Source organism: Dromiciops gliroides, chromosome 4, assembly GCF_019393635.1.
Source record: "Dromiciops gliroides isolate mDroGli1 chromosome 4, mDroGli1.pri, whole genome shotgun sequence".
NCBI lineage: Eukaryota > Metazoa > Chordata > Mammalia > Microbiotheria > Microbiotheriidae > Dromiciops > Dromiciops gliroides.
Window position 1 is genome coordinate 141,520,613 of NC_057864.1, and position 21,224 is coordinate 141,541,836.

The 21,224-nt window shown below is 36.2% G+C and overlaps 1 protein-coding gene across 1 annotated transcript in view; it reads right to left on the reverse strand.

Moving 5' to 3' along the window:
• The window catches only part of RYR2 (ryanodine receptor 2), a 758,695-nt gene that overhangs the window by 44,288 nt on the left and 693,183 nt on the right, over window positions 1-21,224 (reverse strand). Inside the window, 7 exon segments of the mRNA XM_044000528.1 lie at window positions 3,471-3,513; window positions 5,776-5,906; window positions 8,305-8,523; window positions 9,330-9,416; window positions 13,686-13,833; window positions 16,569-16,636; window positions 18,653-19,950. Coding sequence (XP_043856463.1) covers window positions 3,471-3,513; window positions 5,776-5,906; window positions 8,305-8,523; window positions 9,330-9,416; window positions 13,686-13,833; window positions 16,569-16,636; window positions 18,653-19,950 — 1,994 coding nt within the window.

The following is a 21,224-nucleotide window of genomic DNA, read 5'->3' on the forward strand; positions in this document are numbered from 1 at the left end:
TCAGGAGTACCTTAGTTCAAATCAGACCTCAGACACTTAACACTTACTAGCTGTGTGACCTGGGCAAAGTCATTTAACCCCCATTGCCTCACCAAAAACAAAACAAACAAAAAACCCAATAAATATGAGGTAAAAAGAAGGAAGAGAAGAGGAGCAGAAGGGATAAAAAGAGGAAGAGCAGGGTATAGGAAAGAAGATGAAGAGAGGTGAGACAAAAGGGGGGAAGAGGGGCAGCTAAGTGGTGCAGTGGATAGAGCACCAGCCCTGGAGTCAGGAGGACCTGAGTTCAAATCCAGCCTCATACACTTAACACTTACTAGCTGTGTGACCCTTGGCAAGTCACTTAACCCCAATTGCCTCACTAAAAAAAAAAAAAAGAAAAGAAAAAAGAAAATAGACTCCCCTTAAAAATAACTCCTTTTTAAAAAAAGGGGGGGGAACAATATGAGAAGTGAGGAAACAGATAATAATGAGGAAGAAGAAAAAGGGAAATCAAAGTTTAGTGGATAAGGAAAAACTAATTTTGTACGTATAAATTTTTAGTGTAATACAGCAATTAAAATGGCATTTATGAATATATTTTGGAAATATCATATGATCAGGAAAGGTTAATCAAAAAGATTCAGCTTCTAGTATTCTAGGTTTTAAAAAACTGAAGCTCTGTTGGAATTAAGTAGAGCCTCAACATGAAAAATGTATTTCTTATTCTGTCAGTGAAATTTAGGAACTATCAATTACATGGCCTATTGGCCATGAACCTATATGGCCCAGAACCAAAGTTCTTAGTTTATCCAGACCAGGGACATTCCAGAGGGAATTATCTTGACTCACTTTCTTTGACTAGTACGCGGGATTTCCTCCTGAGAATATTAAAACATTTCTCATATGCTTCTAAAGAAAGGCCCTCAGCCTTAGTGCAAGAACTCAGGTTAATAATACATCAAATGAAGTACAAGTTTTATTTTACCTTAGAATAAACATGAAACACAAAGGCCTCTCACTAGAGCTGGTAAATAGTCAATTTAGCTCATGTTCCCTTACCAGGAAGCTGGAACTAACCCATGGACCTATGAATTCTCCAGGTTTATTACACTTCCTCAGACTTAATACTTCCCCTACCCCTCCACAATCATATACATATCACTCTACAGGTGCCTTCTCCCTGTCCCACTCTGGTTCCTTCACATTGTGGCTCTTCATGCTTCTGTAGCTCTGCCTCCTGCTCAGTCTAGGAACTTGAAAACTTGGTTTCCAAATTTGGCATTTTCTGGAAACATCTACTCTTTCTAGGAGACTGAGTCCAGGAAATTGGTATTTTCCAGGAACTCATTAATTATTCCTCCACAGCTGATCCACTTGCTGCCAGCTTTCTTATTCCTGCAACTCCAGTCTTTTTTTTTTTTTTTTTTAGTGAGGCAATTGGGATTAAGTGACTTGCCCAGGGTCACACAGCTAGTAAATGTTAAGTGTCTGAGGCCGGATTTGAACTCAGGTACTCCTGACTCCAGGGCCAGTGCTCTATCCACTGCGCCACCTAGCTGCCCCAACTCCAGTCTTAACTAAGGAATTCTTGTCATTGTTCTAGCTGCTATCTTCTTTGGGGCCACTTGGTTCCTCCTCTCCTGGGGCCACAAGTTTGTAACAGGAAATGCAGATAGGGAGGCTACTCTTCCAGGGAATGAGATTCTTCTTCCAGAGTCTCTAAGCTGTAAGGGATGTATGTTCTGCTCTTCCTTTTAAAGGATAACTCCAAGGGTATGAAATTTATATACCCACCCATGGCTTAATCATAACACTTCATGTAGGCTGGAACCAAATTCCAAACATTTCATAAATAGGGATGTTTATTACCTATTTCTAGAAATGGAGTGTCCTCATCTTTTAACCTTGTCTGTCTTGAGCAGACTCTTTTTGGTGTCATGAGTGAAATTTAACAAAAGGTAGACTAAGGCACATATCTCCAAGCAAGAAAAGGTTTTATTAACAGGGGCACTACCTATCAATAGAACAGGTAAATAACTGCCTCGATTTAGCCAAAAACCTCGGGATGGGGACTCAGTTCCTTTTTATAAGATTAGAACAAAGAACAGAACAGAGCAGGTAGGGAAATAATACAATTTTGCTATAGGGTTGGTGACAACATGGAGTTGAGAACAGCATTACTGGTTACATACTTAAGGCATAGGGAACAATGTGATTGGTTGGAAGTTGGGAGTGAGGGGCTAGTAACACCTTTCCTTCCTGAGAACTAAGTAATGGTCATTTGTTTGAATTCATCTGCAAGTTCAGAGATAGTGGACCAGCTGTCCTTGAAGGATAGCTTGGTGGTGTATAGATGCTAGACTAGACTCCCTTGTGTCCATTCACATCCCTCATGGATAGCAGATTTCCTTGAGAAAAGAATAGAACAATAATTAGCAGGGGAATTGAATTTCTAATCTTAGCCTATTACAAACATGCCAGCTGAAGTTCTAATGGTTCAGAGACAAAGAACCATGACTTAGGGTGTTGGAGCATAAAATTAATTAAATAGGATCTATAAAGAAGGATATAGAATCAATCTAAATTTCTCATTTGTCAGATCCTCTAAAAGTACATATTCTAATTATTCATCTGTTCAAGCAAACTCTAGCTTCAGATAAGAGGTTTCCTCTGAACTTTTACTTCTTTGATTTAAATAAAAAATGAGCAATAGCAACAAAGTGCTGATCCATTTAAAATTAATTATTTTAAAACTCTGTACTTAAACTAGTTATGTGAATGTAGTGTACAAAAAATACACACACATACAACATATCTGAAAAGAGAGGAGGGCTTCTTTTTTGTTTTCTTCTAACTATGCCTAGCAAGCCATTCTGAGTTGGAAATATTTTCCTCAGGTTTCATATGGAATACGAGCTGAGTTGTCAATGGGTAATCGGAACCCTTCAAGAAATATTTGAAAGGACCATGAAAAATGAATAGCAATTCAAAAAGCACTAAAAGAAAACCCTATTGAAGAACAATCTTTCAAAGTGATATAATAAAAAAAATTAGTCTTAGCAATTACCTTTTACTTTTTTATTCCTATAGTGGAAAGGATGAAGCAAAGCCTGGCATTTAAGCCGAGCTGTCACATGAGATAATCATATTGGGACAACTTTTATTTTCAGAGGGTTTTCTTTTTTTTACCATTTTAGATCAAAATGTACAATGTAGTTTTAGACTCAGTTGAGTCAGAGATGATTGTGATGTATAGAGTTATTGGTCATTTATTTTGCAACTGGACAGTGTAGTTCTTTTAAAAAGCCTATTCTTTAAATTCAAATTCCATTCCAATCTCATTTTTGAAGCAATGTAAATAGACATGTAAAACACTCTGAGCCCCATTTTACACAATGATTCAATATTTACTGCATACAAAATTAAAATCTGCATTGTACTTCAAGGGTAGGGGAGGAATACAGAAAATCACTTAAAAGAAATATTACCTTTCTTTTTACAAATTTGTCCCAGTAGTTGTTGGGAAATGATCTAAAAAAAAAAAAGAAATAAATGAATATTTTATACATCAAGCATTTAAACAGAGAAAAAACATACATAGGTTAGGGAAACATCTGGTAATTTATATATATAACTGTATCTTCAAACATATATTCTTTTTCAAAACAAATAATTCAATTCAATAAAAATTTATTAGATGCTACAATGGGTTGAGGGGGTAGTTAAGTGGCAAAATGGCTAGAGCACCAGCCCTGGAGTCAGGAAGACCTGAGTTCAAATCTGATCTAAACACCCTGGGCAAGTTTTTAAACCTGTTTGATTCAATTTCTTCATCTGTAAAATGATCTGGAGAAGGAAATGGAAAACCACTCCAGTTTCTCTGCCAAGAAAACCCTAAATAGGCTTACAAAGAGTCAAATACAACTAACTTGACATAACAACAACAATGGGTTGAAATCACAAGATGTGTATATTAAGATACTGAAGAAAAAAATATATATATATAATGCCGATATAGCTACTATTTACATTTTAAAGTCTGTTACAAGGAAAGACTTGCTGAATATGGAATCAGAGTGATATATTTAGATATGAAAGTAATAAAAGTAATAAAAGAAAAAACTTATCAAAGATAAATAAAAACAAAACAGAGACCAAGCATAAACTAATTTCCACAAAAGGGACAATTATGAGTAAAATTCTCACTGATCAACAACAGTTGTTTTCTCTTTAAGCTTGTAGGAGCAAATATAATATGGGGAGAGTTAATTGGGTGGCTTGCCATAATACTGGGGTTCAGAAAATAATGAGGGACCTCTAGGTCCAAAGTTTCCTCCCCTCTGAACTGCCTTTTTTAGTTATTTTTCCCAGGCCAATAAGAAAGGAGCTTAACAGCCTCTTTTCCACAAACAAATCTGGTTTTATTTAATGGGAATAAAATACACAGCAAAGGTAAAATTAATCAAGTCAAGGACAAGGGAATAGAGAAAAGGACAAATGGATAATCTCCCTGGCTCTTCTAGCAAAGGCTGTCTCAAACCCAAACTTGCTTTCAGCTCAGCTAATTCAACAGGCTGGATTTAACTCACCACCGGGGGTCTGTAATTTCTATGGGAATCAGCAGCCAGTCTCTGAATGCTCCTCCAAGGCCAGAGAGAGACTGAGAGAGTGTGCTACTAACTGTTGGGGTCCCTTTTTCTAACTTTTTCTCCCTCCCCCAAAGGGGAGGTCCTTCAAGTAGTGTGTCTGAGACTGGTTCCCTGTTGATGATGCAGTCCACAGCCTCTGAGGACACTCCTTCTCAGGGTTGGCCAAGTTTAAACTAGGTGGCTAAAAATCTGATCATCTTAGGTGGGTATTTAGTAGTTTCTCATTCACACCCAATTCAAACACTACTAGATCAATCAAGTCGGACCCCTGGGAGTCTGCCAAATTCCATTATTTTACCACATTCCCCCCTTTGTTTCTACACGGAGTGTTTCCTTGATGAAACAAGTTATGAACTTGATGTTATATACATATATGTATATATGTGTGTGTGTATATATATCTATAAATATCTTTTTTGTTATAAGTATTTCAACCTGCTTTTAGTTACTTAATATCCTAAATAGAGCTAGAAGGGATCTAAATGCCATCTAGTTCAGCTGCCTCAATTAAATAATACAAACTTTTCAAGAAATATTGTATGAGAATTTTTTGTATGATTTTCTTTTCTGAATTAACATTTACTAGGAGCCATTAAAAGTTGGATGATGACTTCATAGAGTAAAAGTAAGAGAAAAAGGTTTTGCAATTCCTTTAGGATCATGTATCATTAACTAATTCACTGCATTTTATGTTCCTCTGTTTGATGACAGCATTTTGACATAGTTAGGCATATGTGTATATGTCTATGTAGTTATGCATGAAGTTCATTATTTTGACCTTAATGTCATAATTTCCTTTAAATTAATATTTTTCCTTTCTTTGTATTTTGGGCTGAGATAACCCATCCCCAGGTGTTAAGTAACTCTAGTAGCACATTTCCAGCAATAAATAGTAATGGATGGTGAATTCTGTCACTTCCGTGGGAATGAACTAAAAGGCACTTTAATTAGAATTTTTAAAACACAAGGGGGCAAAAATGATGACATCCATCAGAAGGTCAATTGTGCTTAGTGTTATGATTTTGTTTGTTGAATATACAACTCAATTGACTTCTGACTACATTGCAGCTTCTCTAGAAAAAGTTTTTTTTTAACTTTTTGAAATTTTGGAGCACAAATATTTCTAATATAATTCTATACTCACTGAGTATTAATTACAAGTCTATCCCACTGGCCTTTAATATCATCTTCAGAAGGCTGTTCTGTAATGTAAAGTCCATCAAATTCCAATTTCCGTGCTACTTCCTTTTCTCGCTTAAAAATAACCAATGGAACCTGAAGTTGAAAAGTAAATGCATTCAGAATTAATTTAAACTTCCTGGTATTTTTAGTGACTACTATCAGTACAAAACAGTTGTTGGGGGAAAATATTTCTCATGTATTTAAAGGAAACCAAAGATTTAAGTTAAAACAAACTAATTATAATACTAAAACATCACAGATTGCTACACATATGTGCGTGCATATTTTTTACACACATAAGCAACTAAAAATGCTTATCTAAATAAAACTGACAATCTTATTTTCAAATAAAAATGAAAAAATACAGTGATGATTATCTAAGAGGGTATTTTATGAAACTGTTTATATAGTAATACAGGTGGGGGTATTGGTGAGGATTCCCTTCTCACCCCCCCACCCTCTATCCCAACAGAACAAATGAAAAAAGGGGTAGATAGGTGGCCCAACAAAGTGTCAGCACGTTCCTGAAACTGCCATCCACCCACCCCACTACCCCACTCTGCCCCCACCCAAGGAAATAGAACAAGTCACTTCTTAAAGCCACCATTCTACTTTTAGACAACTGTAATTGTTAGGAAGATTTGCTTGATATCAAATATACTGACTTTTTTGCTTCTTCCACCCACTTCTTATAGCTCTGTCCTCAGGGACAAATCTAATTATTCCTTTAAATGACAATCCATTAAATGCTTGAAGATAAATATATCTTCTCCCAAGTCTTCTCTTCTCCAAGCTAACCATCCTAGTTGTTTTAGTCTATCTGTATACAACATGGACTCAAGGGTATTCATCATCCTATTTGATATCCCCTGGATGCTCTCCAGATTTTCAATGTCCTATTTCGTTTTTTGTTTTTTGTTGTTCAATGTCCTTTTTCAACTATGATGTTCAGAACTGAATATAATATGACAGATGAAGTCTGGTAGATATATGACCCTCTTAATGAAGCTGAAGACTGCATTAGCGCTTTTAATTTTGAAGTCATACTTAGAGTCTGCTAAAACCCCCAGAATTTTTTTAGAACTACTTTCTAGTCATGCCTCTTATGATATTATAATTGTGAAGCTGATTTTCTTTGTACCCAAGTACAAGACTTTTATATATGCCTACTAAATTTTATCTTATTAGATTTAACCCTGTGCACTAGTTCAAAGGTGTCCCAGACTAAAATGTAATTGGGAAGTATTTAACAAAATAAATAAAAATACAATAAAACATTGATACTGTTAATATATGCTTTTCTAAGTCAATATGAGCCCACAGGGATCCTTATGTATGATTTAATGGCCCCAGGTTTCTTTTTGAGTTTGAGTTTGATATTACTCCTCTATTCTATTAAGACCCTGATGCTTTATTTCTTATTAGCACATCACAGTCAATATATTTAAAATTTAATTTATTACTAACCCTTAAAACCCATTCTTTCCCATGACTCCATATTTCTACTAATGGTGCACCACTCTTCTCCTAGTCACTTAGACTTAAAATCTTGTAGATATCTTTGATTCTTTCCCCTCTGTACCCTCTATCTCTAATTTGTCACCAGTCTGCATTCATAACAGGTCAATCATTTCTAATATAACTTTAGAGTGAACAAGGTTGTAGTGAAATTGCCATGTGATTACTGAATGCTATATACTCTTTTTTTTTTTTTTTGTGGGGCAATGGGGGTTAAGTGACTTGCCCAGGGTCACACAGCTAGTAAGTGTCAAGTGTCCGAGGCCAGATTTGAACTCAGGTACTCCTGAATCCAAGGCTGGTGCTTTACCACTGCGCCATCTAGCTGCCCCCTATATATACTCTTAATAGAAGAGATGTGACACATTATGAGCTTTATTTAGATAATTCAACTAAAAGTTACTTTGAATGTAGTAGAAGGGTTAATCGAGGAAGGCAAAGTAGTAGTACATGTGATATAAAAATTTTAAAATGGGAGGGAGAAATATAAATAAAAAAATTATAAATGGGAGGTATTTTAGGGGGACAAGGTATAGAGTGCTAAGAAGAAAAGATAAGATCAGAGCTCTGAGAGCAAATGATAGCATGAATGCATGCTTTCATGAGATACTTCATTAAAATGTCTATTATCTTTAGTTGGAAAATAATTCTTCTAGTTTTAGTCAAATGAATGGAATGTTACAACAAAATTAGAAATAATAGGAAAAAATAATATTAAAAGAGTAAGCTGCTGTCAAGAGGCAATTTCGCTACTCTATAATGTGCATACACTATCCCACCAATACTCTAGATTATATTCTAGAGGACTGAAAATTTGCTTTCCATGTTGAAGGGCTGGAATGGATTTGAACACAGAAACACACATACACACACCCACCCACCCACACCCCCCCCCCACCACACACACACACACACACACACACACACACACACACACACACATGCACATCTTAGTGGTCCCTCAGTATCTTACTTTCAAGCAGTAGTATCCAATGATGCAGAAGAAGGAGATAACTGTGTGGAGAATAGCGAGGATCCGAAGTGTAGGTTCCATATAGCCACTGCTCTCCTCTAGAACATAGTGTACTGTTATGAGTCGATGTGCTGTGCTATCCAGACTACTTATTCTGGAATTTTCACTTGCACTTGGGGAAGGAATTTCCTTTCCTTCTACCACAGAAGAAGTGGAGACCTAATTAAAACCATTTAGAGCCCAATCAGCTTCTTGAAATTAAAAAAGCATTACTTTCATTTTTAAACACAATATTATATGATACTAGAGACATGCTCTGCCTTTGGAAGGTAAATAGTTGAACATGGAGTTTTCTAAAAAAAAATGAAGAGACTAACCAAAGTAAAAGGATAAATGTCACAATGTAGATTATCATTTTGCAAAAAAGTAGTAATATGGATACTTGAACCCTTTAGAAATTTTTCTGATGTAACAGAATCTAGGACCTATAGATTACACAAGGAGAAAAATGGACCACAATGTTCCATCAAATTAACATTCTTTTTCTTTTTAGTGAGGCAATTGGGGTTAAGTGACTTGCCCAGGGTCACACAGCTAGTAAGTGTTAAGTATCTGAGGCCGGATTTGAACTCAGGTCCTCCTGACTCCAGGGCCGGTGCTCTATCCACTGTGCCACCTAGCTGCCCCCATCAAAGTAAACATGATAAAATATAGCAGTGAAATATTCCAGTGAGTCACTTTAGCAATTCTAACAGCCTAATTCTAATTAGACGAACTAGCTTGGGCAAACCCAAACTCAAGAAGAGTTTTTATGCCAGTGGTCTAAATCTGATTAGGATAAATAAAACCAACCTTGGTCTTCCCAAGAATAATGGGAATGTGATTGGATACCCACAAGTTTTCCTCTTTCACTAAAATCATACTTCAGAATAGCTATAGTAAATGTACACAGCTTATGCATTCGTGAAACTTTGATTTCCACAACTCAATATGTAATATTTAAAATAATGAAGAAATATGCATACCTTATAAAAGAGCAGGATAAAGTTGATTGCAAATGCAACAAATAGGGCTAACATCCTCATGTTGTAAAAGTTGCGAGCAAAGTAGTTCTGAAAATGATTTTTTAAAAATATCATGTTAAAACATCATTAGAATGTGGCATTTGGGATTTACATTCCATGAAATACATGCTCTCCTGTCTAAGACCTCAGAATAAAAAAAAAAATTACTCCAAATAAATATTAGTCAGCTGAAGCAACTGAGTTATCCAGTAACCAGTCTTCCCAAACTCCCCAGATTTCAGAATGATTTCAAATCAAGTATTAAAGAACAAAAAGAATAAAGTGTGGGGTTTTTCCTCCTTTGTTTTGTTCTTCTACTCAACAGTTACGAAAAACAAAAACAGTATAGTCAGGATAAGCCAACAATTTGGAGATCATACCCAACACATGATAATTGGTCAGCTCAGTATTCTGATTACTTAGCAACCCCTGTAAAAACCTGCTCATTCTGGGCAAAAGCTAAGAAGCATGAAAGAAGTGATTGAAGAATGAAAAACGCTAGAGACATATTTATTTCTTTGGGACATTGCTAGTCATGGAGTCCAGCTGAATTGGAGGGGCACAAACAGTAGACTAGGGCAGAGATCTACAATGACAAACAATGGCCATAAGAATTGGCTATTGGCAAGCTGTAGACAATCTGACTTTAGAAAGAAAATCAGAGGGAAGCTAGGTGCCGCAGTAGATAAAGCACTGGCCCTGGATTCAGGAGGACCTGAGTTCAAATCTAGCCTCAGACACTTGACACTTACTAGCTTGTGTGACCCTGGGCAAGTCCCTTAACCCTCATTTCCCTGAGAGAGAGAGAGAGGTTTGTCTCTGCTGTGGAGAGGAAAGAAAGTCAGTAACTGAGACCAAAGACATAGAAGTTCTACAGTCTGGCAGACAAACTCCATTTCAGTAGCTCCTAAAGTAAGCAGGTGAACAGGTGAATACATTATCCATAGGTCAGCTCTGCAACGTGTGTATGGAGATGTAAGGTGACATCTTCAATTCAGAAACCCTAATAGGCATCAATGAGCTTTGATAAGGCCCTATTAGCCACAGGGTAGTTATTTGTGGTGATACAAAAGAGACCACATTTTGAGGAAGCAGGATTAGGTAATGTGGCACAGTAGAAAGGGTAATGGATTTTGAGTCAAAGGATTGTGTTTAAGTCCTTGATCTATCACTATTTATATGACTGTAATTGTTCAGTTGTGTCTGACTCTTCATGATTCCATTTGGGGTTTTCTTGGCAAAGATCCTGGAGTGGTTTGGCATTTCCTTCTCCAGGTCATTTGACAGATGTAGAAACTATAGTAATAAAGGGGATTAAGTGATTTGCCCAGGGTCACACAGCTAGTGCCTGAGGTCAGATTTGAACTCACAAAGATGAGTCTTCATGACTCCAGGCCTGTCACTCTACTGTGCCACCTTTCTGCCCTTGGATGACTGTAAGAATACCCCATAACCTTTCTGAGCCTTATTCTTCTCATGTGTAAATTGAAGGGCTTGGAACAGATGGACTCTGAGATCCCCTCCAGCTTTAAGTCTGATCCTATGATCCTTGAAGAATTTTTAAACCCTGTTTTTCTTGAAAGTTCTGGGTGCTATAGCAATGAAGACAACACAAAACAGTTACTATCCTCAAGTGTACAAAAGGGGCTAATGGCCTCATGTTATAAAAGTATCTGTTAAAGTATCATCTTTACTGACATCACTTGCTTCTTTGTAATATGTGAAATGAAGGTGCATCACTGGATGATGAAGAAACCTTATATAGTGTTTTGAATGATGCTGGCATGTTAAAGGATACTGAGCAAAACAGTGAAGATGATGAGAAAATCACTTGTGAGAAGGCTACATCCATCTTGAATTCTTTTACTTTTGGAGAAAGGCAGCCATGTCCTACTGTTCAGGAGATGCAATGGCTATACATGCTTAAGAAAGTAGGAAATGACCAGAGAGCAAACTAGCATCACAGGCTTTTGCAAGAAAACAAATTTTTAGGGACAGTACCCATTGGTTCTATACTTCATACCAGGTGTAGTTGCAACCATAGTTACAACATAGTACATTCCAGGATGTTTTTAATGAGACTCTAAATCATCAAGAAAATATCAACTTAAATTCAATAAGAAGACAAGGAAGTGTAAAGGACATTTTATAAAGACTTCCATAAAAAATTAAAACCAAACAATCACCATTAATTCTCTTCTATTCTGGATACAAAACTACCCAGAAAAATCCATTCCCCTAAAAATATCACAAATGAGGTTTTATTATACTTGCAAACTAATAATTTCAGAATTGTGTATTTAATTTTCAAGACTGGAAAAATATTAAATAGCACTCTCAAGTGGACAGTGCAGTAATTTTTTTGGGGGGGCAGGGCAATGGGGATTAAGTGACTTGCCCAGGGTCACACAGCTAGTAAGTGTCAAGTGTCTGAGGCTGGATTTGAACTCAGGTACTCCTGAATCCAGGGCTGGTGCTTTATCCACTGTGCCACCTAGCCACCCCCAGTTCAGTAATTTAAAAAATATTTTCCCAGGTTCTGAACCTGATCACTAGCTAGCATTTTATCCTCTCTGTCATCCCCTAAAGTTTTCATCTGTTTCTAAAGGTCTCTTATATAAGATTTTTGTTCATTTTAGACATATGAAAGGATTATTGTTTCCTGTGAAAAATATTTAGAGGCTTGAATGGACTGGCTGTAAACTCAGAATCAGTCTATAGTGAGATAGCAGCCAAAAAAGCTAATGTTATAATAGGTTGCACTGAGAAACACAGTGTTCAGAACTCTAGATATGAGAGGTTTATTCTTTTTACACTAGTAGGACATCTAGAGTCCTAGAGTTAAAGTTCAGTTTGGGGCAATACATTTTAGGTCTAGAAGAGGCTGGCCAAGATGTTAAGAGACAGGAATGTAGACCATGCAATATGAGGAATGGATGAAGACAATAGGGATGTTTAGCTTGGAAAATTGAAGACTCAGTTAGGACATGAAAACAATCTTCAAGTCTCTAGGTCTATGGGATCATGGTATCAGAGATAGGGAGATCTAGAAGGGATTTAAGAGACTGCTTAATCCAACATCCTTACTTTATAGTTTAGAAAACTGAGGTTCTGGGAGGTTGTTACTTATTGCCCAAGGTCACCTGAGTAGTAAGTGGCAGCAACAGGTTTTGGACTCAGGTCTACTGATGCAAGACCTAGTGTTCTTTCTACTGTGTAGCTGCTGCCCATTTTCTGAAGGTTGGTCTTTGAGAAAAGGTATTATAAGACTGGCTATACTTGGCTAGAAAGGGTAGAAGTGTGAACAATGGATAGAAGTTGTAGAGAGGCAGATTTAGATGTGAACTTAGAAAAATCTTGTTAACAAGTAGAGATGACTGGGGGCAGCTAGGTGGCGCAATGGATAAAGCACCAGCTCTGGATTCAGGAATACCTGAGTTCAAATCCGGCCTCAGACACTTGACACTTTCTAGCTGTGTGACCCTGGGCAAGTCACTTAACCCCCATTGCCCCGCAAAAACAAAACAAAACAAAACAAAACCAATTAGAGATGATGACCTAAGGTGAATTGGGCTTAGTTGGTTCCCTTATGGTGAAGGTCTTCATGCAGAAGCTGGGTGACCATGTATTCTTGGACAGGGAGAATCTGACTAGATAGGCTCTGAGGTTCCTTTCTATCTCAGACTGTGTGAGAGATGAATCTTGACACTTTTAGGTTTACTTTTAGAAAATGAAAATACCTTGAAAAAGTATTGAGAATATTTTCTTGATCTCAGAAATACTTCAGCCAACCTTATATATTACCACTCTGTTTAAAGAAATATCTTCTCACATCTTTTATTTCATAGCATCATAAAATCATGGGATTTATAACTGGAAGAAATCTTAGAGGTCATCTACTACATATGAGGCAATTTAGGTCTGTATATATGAAATGGCTTATCCAAGATATCATTTCTCTCCAATGAAAGTGGGGGACAAAAATTATTTATTTTTAATATTTGTAGAAAATTAGTGACTGAAGGATTCACAAGATTTCATATTGAAGACATCTCTGGCAAAGATCAGTACCTTTTTTAGTGTTTGGGAAGAAAAGGGACCTACTTGCCATAGGACAGAAAAATACTTAAAACTTTTTATTAGTGAAGATAGGAATAACTGAGAAACTAAAACAACTCATGTACATTATTAAGCTGTTTGCATTCTTTGAATGAATGAAAATCCAATTATTTTTGCTCAACTTGGATTGTTACGATTTCATAAAAGCCATGCATAACCCACTTTTCCTGAGTCACTTTGAAAGTGAAAAGGACTTACTAAGAGTTTTTGTTGATAGGCTATGATTTTTTTCCAAAATGCTGACTCAGGGACTTCTGGTTCTCCATATCTATGTGTATGAAGTTGCCTTAACTTTTGTTTGCCTTTATCTTCTTTGTTTTTTTCCTCCTTTTCTCCATCTTCTCCCCTGTAAAAAATGTATAATATATAAAATTCTCAGGTGAAGTTGGCATTAACAAGCGAAATATTTCTCTGTTCCACCTGATGAAATGAGCACAATCAAAATACAAATACACAAGAGCACCAATATACTACTCTATTGGAAAAGTAATTTTTAATTAATGATAATGCTCTGAAGTCAAGAAAACAATTTTAAATCTGAAGCCAGGTTCCCCTACTTAATGTATACCCAGCATATGTTGGATAAAGAAAAGTCTTGTTCTCATAAACAAGAATTTAATCAATTAACAGGCATTTTTAAAGTGCTTAGTATATGTCATGCATTGTGGTAGGCACTGGGGCTAGAAATACAGAAGTGAGATCCTCTGACCACAAGGAACTTACATTCTAATCAGACAGACAACACATACAGGGAGTGGTGGCCAAGGAAGGGAATTATGATCTAGAAAGTCACAAAGATGGTAATACTGAGAACTCTGTTAATAATTAGACAAAATTAGGAAAATTGGGAGCCACTATATGTGCTTTCTAATTGCTGATAATTCTATGTTCATATTTTAGGATTCATGTTTTTTCTTAAGATTAAACCCTAGAAAAAACAATACCAGTTTGGTGAGTGTGTGGTAGAAAGGAAATACTGTACAAAAATTTGAAGTTCTCAACTCATGATGGCAGTAATGTTTGAGAGGTTAGGGAATGTGATCAAGGTGCAGACAAAATAATGATTTTATTATTGTTCAATGGCTATGTGAACAGAGGGCCCAGAGTTCTAAGTCAGGGACTCAGATATGTAATCAGAAGATCTAATTTCAAATCCTTTATCTATCACTTACTATCTATATAACTTTGAGTACATCACAACTTTCCTAGTCTTCATTTTTCTCATCTATAAAACAAGAGAGTTGGACTAGAGGGCTTATGAGGTCCCTTTTCAACTATATACTTATGATTCTATGCTCCTTTTTAAAGACAAGGGCTTTTCTAGATTCCATTTTGATCTAATTGCTTAGGGTCTGAAGATCCCAATCTGGGGAATTCCCATAGGTAACGAATTCACTAAAGTCTAAGTCTTATTAAAACAACAACAACCCTCCTCTTTCCCAAATATTATAGGCCTGAAGAGACTTTAGACTTCTATTCTGTCAGTCAAAAAGTCAGTAAACATTTATGAAATTCCTACTATATGCCAGATAAGCATAGGGATACAAAGGAAGATAAAAGACAGTCCTTGCCTTTGGGGAGCTCACATTTGAATGGGAGAGACAACATACAAACACCCAAGTACAAATAGCCTATATACAGGATACATTAGAATTAATCAACAGAGGGAAGGCACTAGAATTATGGGGGTTCAAGAAAGGCTTCCTGTAGAAGGGGGGACTTTAGCTGGAACTTAAAGTAAGCTAGAGAAGCCAGGAGGTAGAGATGAGGATAGAGAGCGTTCCTAGCATGGGGGACAGTCAATGAAAGTGCAACAGGTTCTTTTTAAAATTTTACAATATTAAGTCCAAAGAGTAATATAACTAATATTATAAGGCAAGGAAAAAAATGAAGTTGGGGTGTTTGGAGAGGCTTTTTTGGCTGTTGGTCTTGGAGCTTTTCAAAAAAGAGCATAAAAACATGGATAGGGTATATACAACATCGGGATACTCATCTTCTGATATATAATGAAACAAAGCATTGTAATTAGACACCTAGAAATATGATAGGACAGAATCATCCTCTTTAATGATATATTTATGTTGTAGTGATGAAAATTTAGGCTTCTCCTAAATAATTACATCTTTCCAATATTTTAGAACATCTAAAGTTCATATGTGAACTAATTTCTAATACAATATGCTTAAATCAAATTGTTCAATCTTGATCTCATGCTACATGCCTATTTTAGGTTATATAATCATATGGAGTGGGTCCTGTATGGGATAGGAAGCTGAAGCCAGACCAGTGAAAGCAGGAAAAAAAATGAAGGTGAAAAAGATACACAATACCTCAAGAAGATGTAGAAAATTATAGGATGCTATGATTAGCATAAAATCAATGATTTAGAAAACCTAAAGTGACATGCTTTCATTGTCTTATGACGAGCCATTTATTATATGACTGTAATGATTCTCATTAGTGTTAGTTTATATATTTAAAAACACTATTATAAGAGCCTACTGAGTTTAACTAAACAAATATTTTCTGTACAAGATAGACCTAGGCTCAAAATATAGTAATTAAACTTGCATGGACTAAAAATAGGAGGTTTGGGCTAACCAAATATTCATTAGATGGCATCATATAAGAGACTTTTTTTTCTCCTCAAGCTACCCTAGCATAAGGCAGAAAGTAAAGCATAAATGAAATTCTTAGTTCTTATGGAGAGGCAAGAAAAGATATGTAAATGACATCAAAGGCTCTCAATTCCCTATATTTATAAACTAAAGACATTATAGTCTGAGAAGGAGGGCTGAGAATGATGGGCCAGAACTAACACAGCTCAGTATCAGTTATCTGGTTTAAGACAGTGAGAATTATATTGTTAGAAGCCACTGCATTGCTATAATGTGTATACAGGGCTGTTTTTTTCTGAGAGCATAAAATTATAGATTTAGAGCTGAAAAGATCTTTGCAAGATTCATTGAGAGTGTTCAGTCATATCTAGCACTGAGGTGGAAGAGAAAAATATAATAACAATAATAAAATGAAAAGGAGTTTTTGAAGCCAAGAAAAGGTAGCATATACCATTATACCTACTCTGCTTTTTCAGGTTCGGATTTCGTTTCTTCTTTCTCTTCCTTTTCATCTTCTTTCACTTTCTGTTCCTTGAAAGGATTAGTGGGAAGAAAGAAAATCTAAGAAACATTGCATGTAACCTAGAGATGAGGTTAAAGACACATGCGCTCATACGCCAAACATTACTCAACAACGATTCCCCAGTGCCTCTAGGATCAAATCCAATCTTTTATGTCTGCATCTCACTCCATTTAAACTATACATTCTCTGTTTTAATCGTGTTGGTTTCTTGACTGTCCTTCACATATACCATACTCATTTTCATCTCCATGATTTAGCTTGTGTTATTCACCTCCCCCCTAGGAATGAGCTCTTCTCCGTTATTATCTCTTCCTTGCAGAAAAATCTGACTCATCCTTCAAGGAACAGTTGAATCCCCACTGGCTTTATGTCCTTCATGGAATTTTTAACCTAAGGATTACTCTATCCCACAATGATTTATTTCTCTTTTTTTGTTAATACCTGTTGAACTGATAGATACTAAATAGTTTAACATTTAATTATGTATGTAATTATGCATTAACTACTTATGTAGTTAATCTTACTCAAATCAACAAATATTTATTAAATAACTCTGTGCAAAGTTCTGTCCTAGGCATTGGGGATACAAACAGAGACATATTGCAGACTCTGCTCTTAAGGGGTGATTTGCAGTTTGGTGAGGGGGTAGGGTTATAACATGTAAATAACTAAGTATTAAACAAGTTAGAGTGTGGTAGGGCCAAAGGAACAATCTAAATGCAATTGAGGAAAAATTGAGGAGAAAGAGAACATTCAGTTGGTAAAACCAGGTAAGGCTTCACAGAAAAGGGGGAAATCTGAGCTCAGCCTTGAAGGAAGAAAAAGATATTATTAGTTAGAAATGAGGAAGAAGCTTCAATAGCTTAAAATGGCATTGAGATTTTTGGAATACTCTATATATTAAAGGAATGATGAATGGCCAGCACAAGTGCATGGAGGTAGCAATTGGAAGAATGAGATAGGGAAAGATATAGTAGGCTGATTTTACTGAAATGTAAAAATATGAAGTGGAATAAAGTAAAATAAATCAGAGGAAGTTAAAAACAGATTGTCTAGGGTTTTTAAATCTCAAACTAGAATTTATGTTTTGTTCAATGGGCAATTGGGAGCCACAAAAGATTTTTTAGTGTGAAAGTATTGTACCTAAATCTATCTATTAGGAAGATTAATTTGATGGTTCTATGAAGGATAGACTGGTGAGACAGGGAAAAGAAGGCATGAGACCATTCCAATAGTCCAGGTAAAAGGTGATGAGGGTCTGAATTTATGTGGTGGCAATACAAAAATGAAAGGGGCAAGAGAAAGAGACATTGTGGATGTAGAATTTATAGGCCTTGACAACTGCTTGGATGTAGAGGATGAAGAATAAGAAAAAGTTGAATACGGTTCCAAAGTTTTGATACTTATAAGGAGGATGGCAGGGCCATGAACAGAAAAAAAGTAATTTAAGAGATGGGGTAGATTTTTAGTAGAAGATGATGAGTTCAGTTTTAATATGATGAGTTTAACTGCCAGTCAAAAATACAGGTACAGATGTTCAATAGGCAGTTGATATTGTGAGGCTGGATCTACAAATCCGAGAGTCAACTAGATAGAAGTGACTGATTAATGAACACAAGGGAAGAGATGAAGTCACCAAAAGCACATAGAGAAAGAAAAGAAGGCATTTCAGGACAATCGTATTTTTTTATATCTCCCACAATGCCTTATCTAGCAGCAATTTCAGTACAGAATAAATAAATGTTTAATGACTGATTGTTTATCTGATTGATAGGGTAAAACTTCCAGAATACCAGCTTTATTCTTATTATTAAGAAAAAACAAACCATTATAAAAAGTCCAAGTATCTCTTCAATAGTCCTTTGGTATTCTGGTGATTAAACATAGCTACTCTTCTCCCCGCAAGACAACACTGGTACACAGTTAAAAACAGATTTGTAACAGTAACAACATCAAGCTAAATTTTCTATAGCCCCATCCCCTTCGCCCAGAAGACCAGAGAGGCTATGAATTAGATAGGTTACCTGGCATTTTTCTTGAACTTCAGGGACAGGTACTGGGTTACTCATTAAATCACTCAGGCCAGCATTTGGATTGTGAGGGATTAGTTTATATTGTCCTCCTTCTCTCTTCAGGTCTAAACCAAAAATATCTGACAGTAAGTCACTTTCCTCTGTTAATTCCTTTAGGTCAGTTAGATCTTCACTGGGCAGGGCACTTTCTATAGCCTTTCTTTCTCCCTCTTCTCCCTCACCTCGCACCTCATCCTGGGTAGGGTCTGGCATATTGGCCAAAAGTTCTGCAACTTTGATCTTTTTAGCACCTTCTACCAGGCTACTTCCCAGCAGCAAGCTGCACATGATACGAAAGAAGCCTCTTAAAACACTGGATATGAAATGCAAGAGGCTCACCAAAATACTCCAATAGGAAGAAAAGAGGGCCATGACCAGATCTTTCATGGTCATTTTCTTTATTTTCTTCATCTGTTTTTTAAGGCTCTTTAAACTGAGCATTCTCATCAGGGTTAAAATGTTATACCTAAGGGCCAGGAGAGCTGATTTAACAGTCACAATGGAAAAAAAACCCATTCGAGGTTCCTGTTCTTCAGGCTTCTCTTTCTCAGTTTCTTCTTTGTTCACTGACCGTTCATTCAAATCTGATTCTGAGATCTGCGCAGCTAGCTGCATTTCAAAGATGGTATCCTCACAGAAATTAACAAAAAGTTCCATCTTTTCCTTCTCCCCTCCTTCATTGACCACATCAAAAATAAACTGCCTTTTGGACTCTTTGACTTGTGGCTTCTCCCACTGGGTTCTACTGGACTCACTGATTTCAAAATAAACTCTTTCAATGCGTTTTGCACTGCCCATAATCTCAATGCGGCCTAGAAAAGGCTGAAAATAATTCAGTACACTTTCTGCTAATTCTAAGAAAGTCTGCAGTCGGGTATCATTGGGCATGTGTTCAGAAAGGTTGGTCAGGAGGACAGCAACATTGAATCCGATGTCCTTGGCAGGTTCATGGAAACGCTTCACAAACTCTTCATAATCTAAGGTTTCATTTTCATCTGTTTCCGCACAAGACAGAAGAAATTCAGTTTCAGATTGAGTGTAGTGCTTATGACTCTCCATTGCTTTATGGAAGTCCCTTTTGGAAATGATGCCCTTGCCATCAGGGTCATATTCTTTGAATGTATCTGAAGAAGTTAAATCTTTTAGTTTTAAAAACATGTCAAAAAACTTTAGAATCATCTCTACGTTGTTGGAAGATTCGACCAGCATATCAACCATCTGTTTGCCAATGGTTCCGTTAACAACATTACCTGGTGGTAAAAGAATTATGTATTTTCAATACGAATGTACTTTAGTATGATGAGCTAATAGGTAAACATATTAAATGAAAATATATTTTCTAGCACATCTGCTTATTTTTGGTCCAGCATATAACACTTTCATGTTAAACAATAAGACATACAGATTCACCATGGTTTAAAAGATATAATGCTATTAGGAAATGCTTCCTCAATAATATTTTGGACATAATATAATGAAAATCAATATTCTATCCCATTTTATATATATAAAAAAGGTAAGCACTACAGAAGAGAAAATGAGGTAACTGCTGGACACTATTCTGCCATTATAGTAAAAGATGACTCTAAGGATGTTTCCAGTGTTTTTAAACCTTGGTTTACTCCACAATGGTGTCTTCTGATGGGGCATAATAAAGCCATAGTATGATAAGAGAATTACCAAATACACTCCTTAGTTGGACTGAAAATGTTAAATAATTACTAATGTATGAACTGAGGTAATGGATACATGGAAGACTTTTACAGAGTTTATTTGGCTAGAACTTCAAACCTGTGTCAGGGAAGTGGAAATTAATGGCAACAGGACATGAAGCAACTCCTGCTAGTCAATAAATGCATCAAATGCAATGTATTTAACATGCTCACATATCAGATCAGCAATCTCTTTAATCAAATAAATATTGATTAGGCAATACTTGTGGGTACTGTTGGCATGCTAAAACATAGATAAGGATAAAAGGTGAAGAAAAATAATTGTGGCAAAAGAAAGTGATAGAAATAAGTGGAACATGAAGAGAAAAGAAAAACAATGAAGGTACCGTACAGTGCCATAGTGCCCTGAGTTACCTAGTCCAGTGCCAATGGGCTCTAATAGTCACAAAGTAATTAAAATTACTGTAACCACTTCTCAAACTAGAATCTCTAATTATATAAACTTAAACAAAGCTTTTACCCAAGCATAGTTGAAACTAGATGGCCTATTTATTAAATTTGAGATGAGTTTTCTTGAAAAGATCATTAAAATGACTTAGCTATTCTCAGCAATACAATGATCCAAGACAACTCTGAAAGCTGTCTGATGAAAAATGGTATCCATCCCCAGAGAAAGAGCTGATGGTGTCTGAATACAGATTGAAGCATATTTTTTTAACTTTATTTTTATTGAGGTTTTTTTTGTGTTTTCTTTCACAATATGACTAATATGGAAATGTCTTGCATGCATGACTACACATGTATAACCTATATCAAATTGCTTGCTTTCTCAAAGGGTTGGGGAAGGGAGG